General features: G+C 44.8%; 1 protein-coding gene across 2 annotated transcripts in view; it reads left to right on the top strand.

Moving 5' to 3' along the window:
* The window catches only part of mtss1 (MTSS I-BAR domain containing 1), a 23,058-nt gene that overhangs the window by 7,625 nt on the left and 13,794 nt on the right, over window positions 1-1,639 (top strand). For both annotated transcript variants that reach the window (XM_031857913.1, XM_031857821.1), the window contains exons 4-7: window positions 246-403; window positions 527-634; window positions 990-1,087; window positions 1,358-1,436. In XM_031857913.1, the coding sequence (XP_031713773.1) occupies window positions 246-403; window positions 527-634; window positions 990-1,087; window positions 1,358-1,436 (443 nt within the window). The remainder of the gene's footprint in view (window positions 1-245; window positions 404-526; window positions 635-989; window positions 1,088-1,357; window positions 1,437-1,639) is intronic.

Here is a 1,639-nt window from a genome sequence, read left to right as displayed (position 1 = left end):
GCGCGCGCGCGTGTGCGCTGATCCCTGCTGGTAGGATCTGAGTATTACAGCCGTGCGTGTGTTCCTCTCCTCATCCCTTCTCCTCACACTTCTTCTGTGTACTCAGATTCCTCCTCTGCTCTTGGATTGTGTTTGTGCAATAACCAATAGAATGACCAGGTGTAGCGTTCTGCCTCGCTGCAGGTGCGTTCGCTTTACTAGAGCGTCCTTGACGAGTGGTTGCTCTTTACTCTCTCTCTCTGTAGGGAAGGACGAGGTGCGCGGCCAGCTGGACAGCGCGCTGCAGGACGTCAACGTGCGCTACGCCGTCCTGGAGGAGACGGAGAAGAGGGCCGTGTGCAGAGCGCTGATAGAGGAAAGGGCGCGCTACTGCAGCTTCGTCAGCATGCTGAAGCCCGTACTGGTCAGTGTGTGTGTGTGTGTGTGTGTGTGTGTGTGTGTGTGTGTGGGTGTGTGGGTGTGTGGCCTTTAAAGTCTGTTTAACCAGAATAATCATGAATGTGTGTGTGTGTGTGTGTGTGTGTAGGACCATGAGATCAACATGCTGGGTGAGGTGACTCACCTGCAGACCATTCTGGAAGATCTGACCAACCTGACAGCTGAGCCCAATAAACTCCCACCAGCCAGCGAGCAGGTACCTTCCTCTTCCTCTTCCCCTTTCTCTTCTTCTTCCTATTCCTCTAGCGCCACCCTCTGGCCAAATATTACAACTTTAGTACCACTACTGGTACTTATTTTATCTCGCAAACAAATATGTTCTTAGTTCATCCAAAAACTATTAAAAAAAACTAAATGTGGATTAATCCGCCGCTGAAAATAGTCCCCCAACAAATGCACTACCTCCTCCTGTTTGATTAAACACTAGATAAATGAAACTGTTCTGAAGATTAAAGTCTTCAGTGGGAATCTTTGGGTTTTGGGAACAGGAAGTATTGAGGGGCAGAGAAACATTTATTCACGTTATTTGTGTTTTATTTCTTGTTTCTCAGGTGATTTTGGACCTGAAGGGTTCTGATTTCAACTACAGCTATCAGACTCCTCCAGCTTCTCCCAGTAACACTCTGTCTAGGAAGAGCAGCATCAGCAGGTAACACACACACACACCACAGCTGGTTACTCATGACACTTCATTTCTTCTTTTATTCAACGTTTTGCAGCCAAACGTGTTTGTTTCTTAACACGACTAGTGAAAAAGTTGTTGCTAGTAAAACTGAAAGCGCGTCTCTAAAAGCTGTAAACGTGAAACTTAACAGTTAAGAATAATTCGTGATCTTTGTGCACAGTTTTAACAGATCACCCGTGTGTATTTTAATTACAACATTTTTAGTGAGCTATTTTTTTGTTTATGTTTTTGCAGTATGTATCAGTCTGGATCAGTGAGACATGTTCCCTCCTTGGACTCCATCAGCAGTGCTGTCGATGGAGTACACATCCAGGTAACACACTCGCACTCACTCACTCACTCTCTCACACTCACACTCACACACACACACACTATTTGTTTCACCTGAACAGTTTATCCTCTTCAGTATATTAAGTTTTTGCTCAGAAAATCAAAACATCTGTCAGTATCTCAAAATATTTAGTTCTCTAAAAATAGCTGAACTCATTGGACGACCTTTAACCTTTCTGATAATAT

The sequence above is a fragment of the Anarrhichthys ocellatus genome, unplaced genomic scaffold (assembly GCF_004355925.1).
Source record: "Anarrhichthys ocellatus isolate YVR2014 unplaced genomic scaffold, GSC_Weel_1.0 scaffold1, whole genome shotgun sequence".
Lineage (NCBI taxonomy): Eukaryota > Metazoa > Chordata > Actinopteri > Perciformes > Anarhichadidae > Anarrhichthys > Anarrhichthys ocellatus.
Note: the sequence above shows the minus strand (reverse complement) of the source record. Positions and strands in the feature narration are given on the sequence as shown.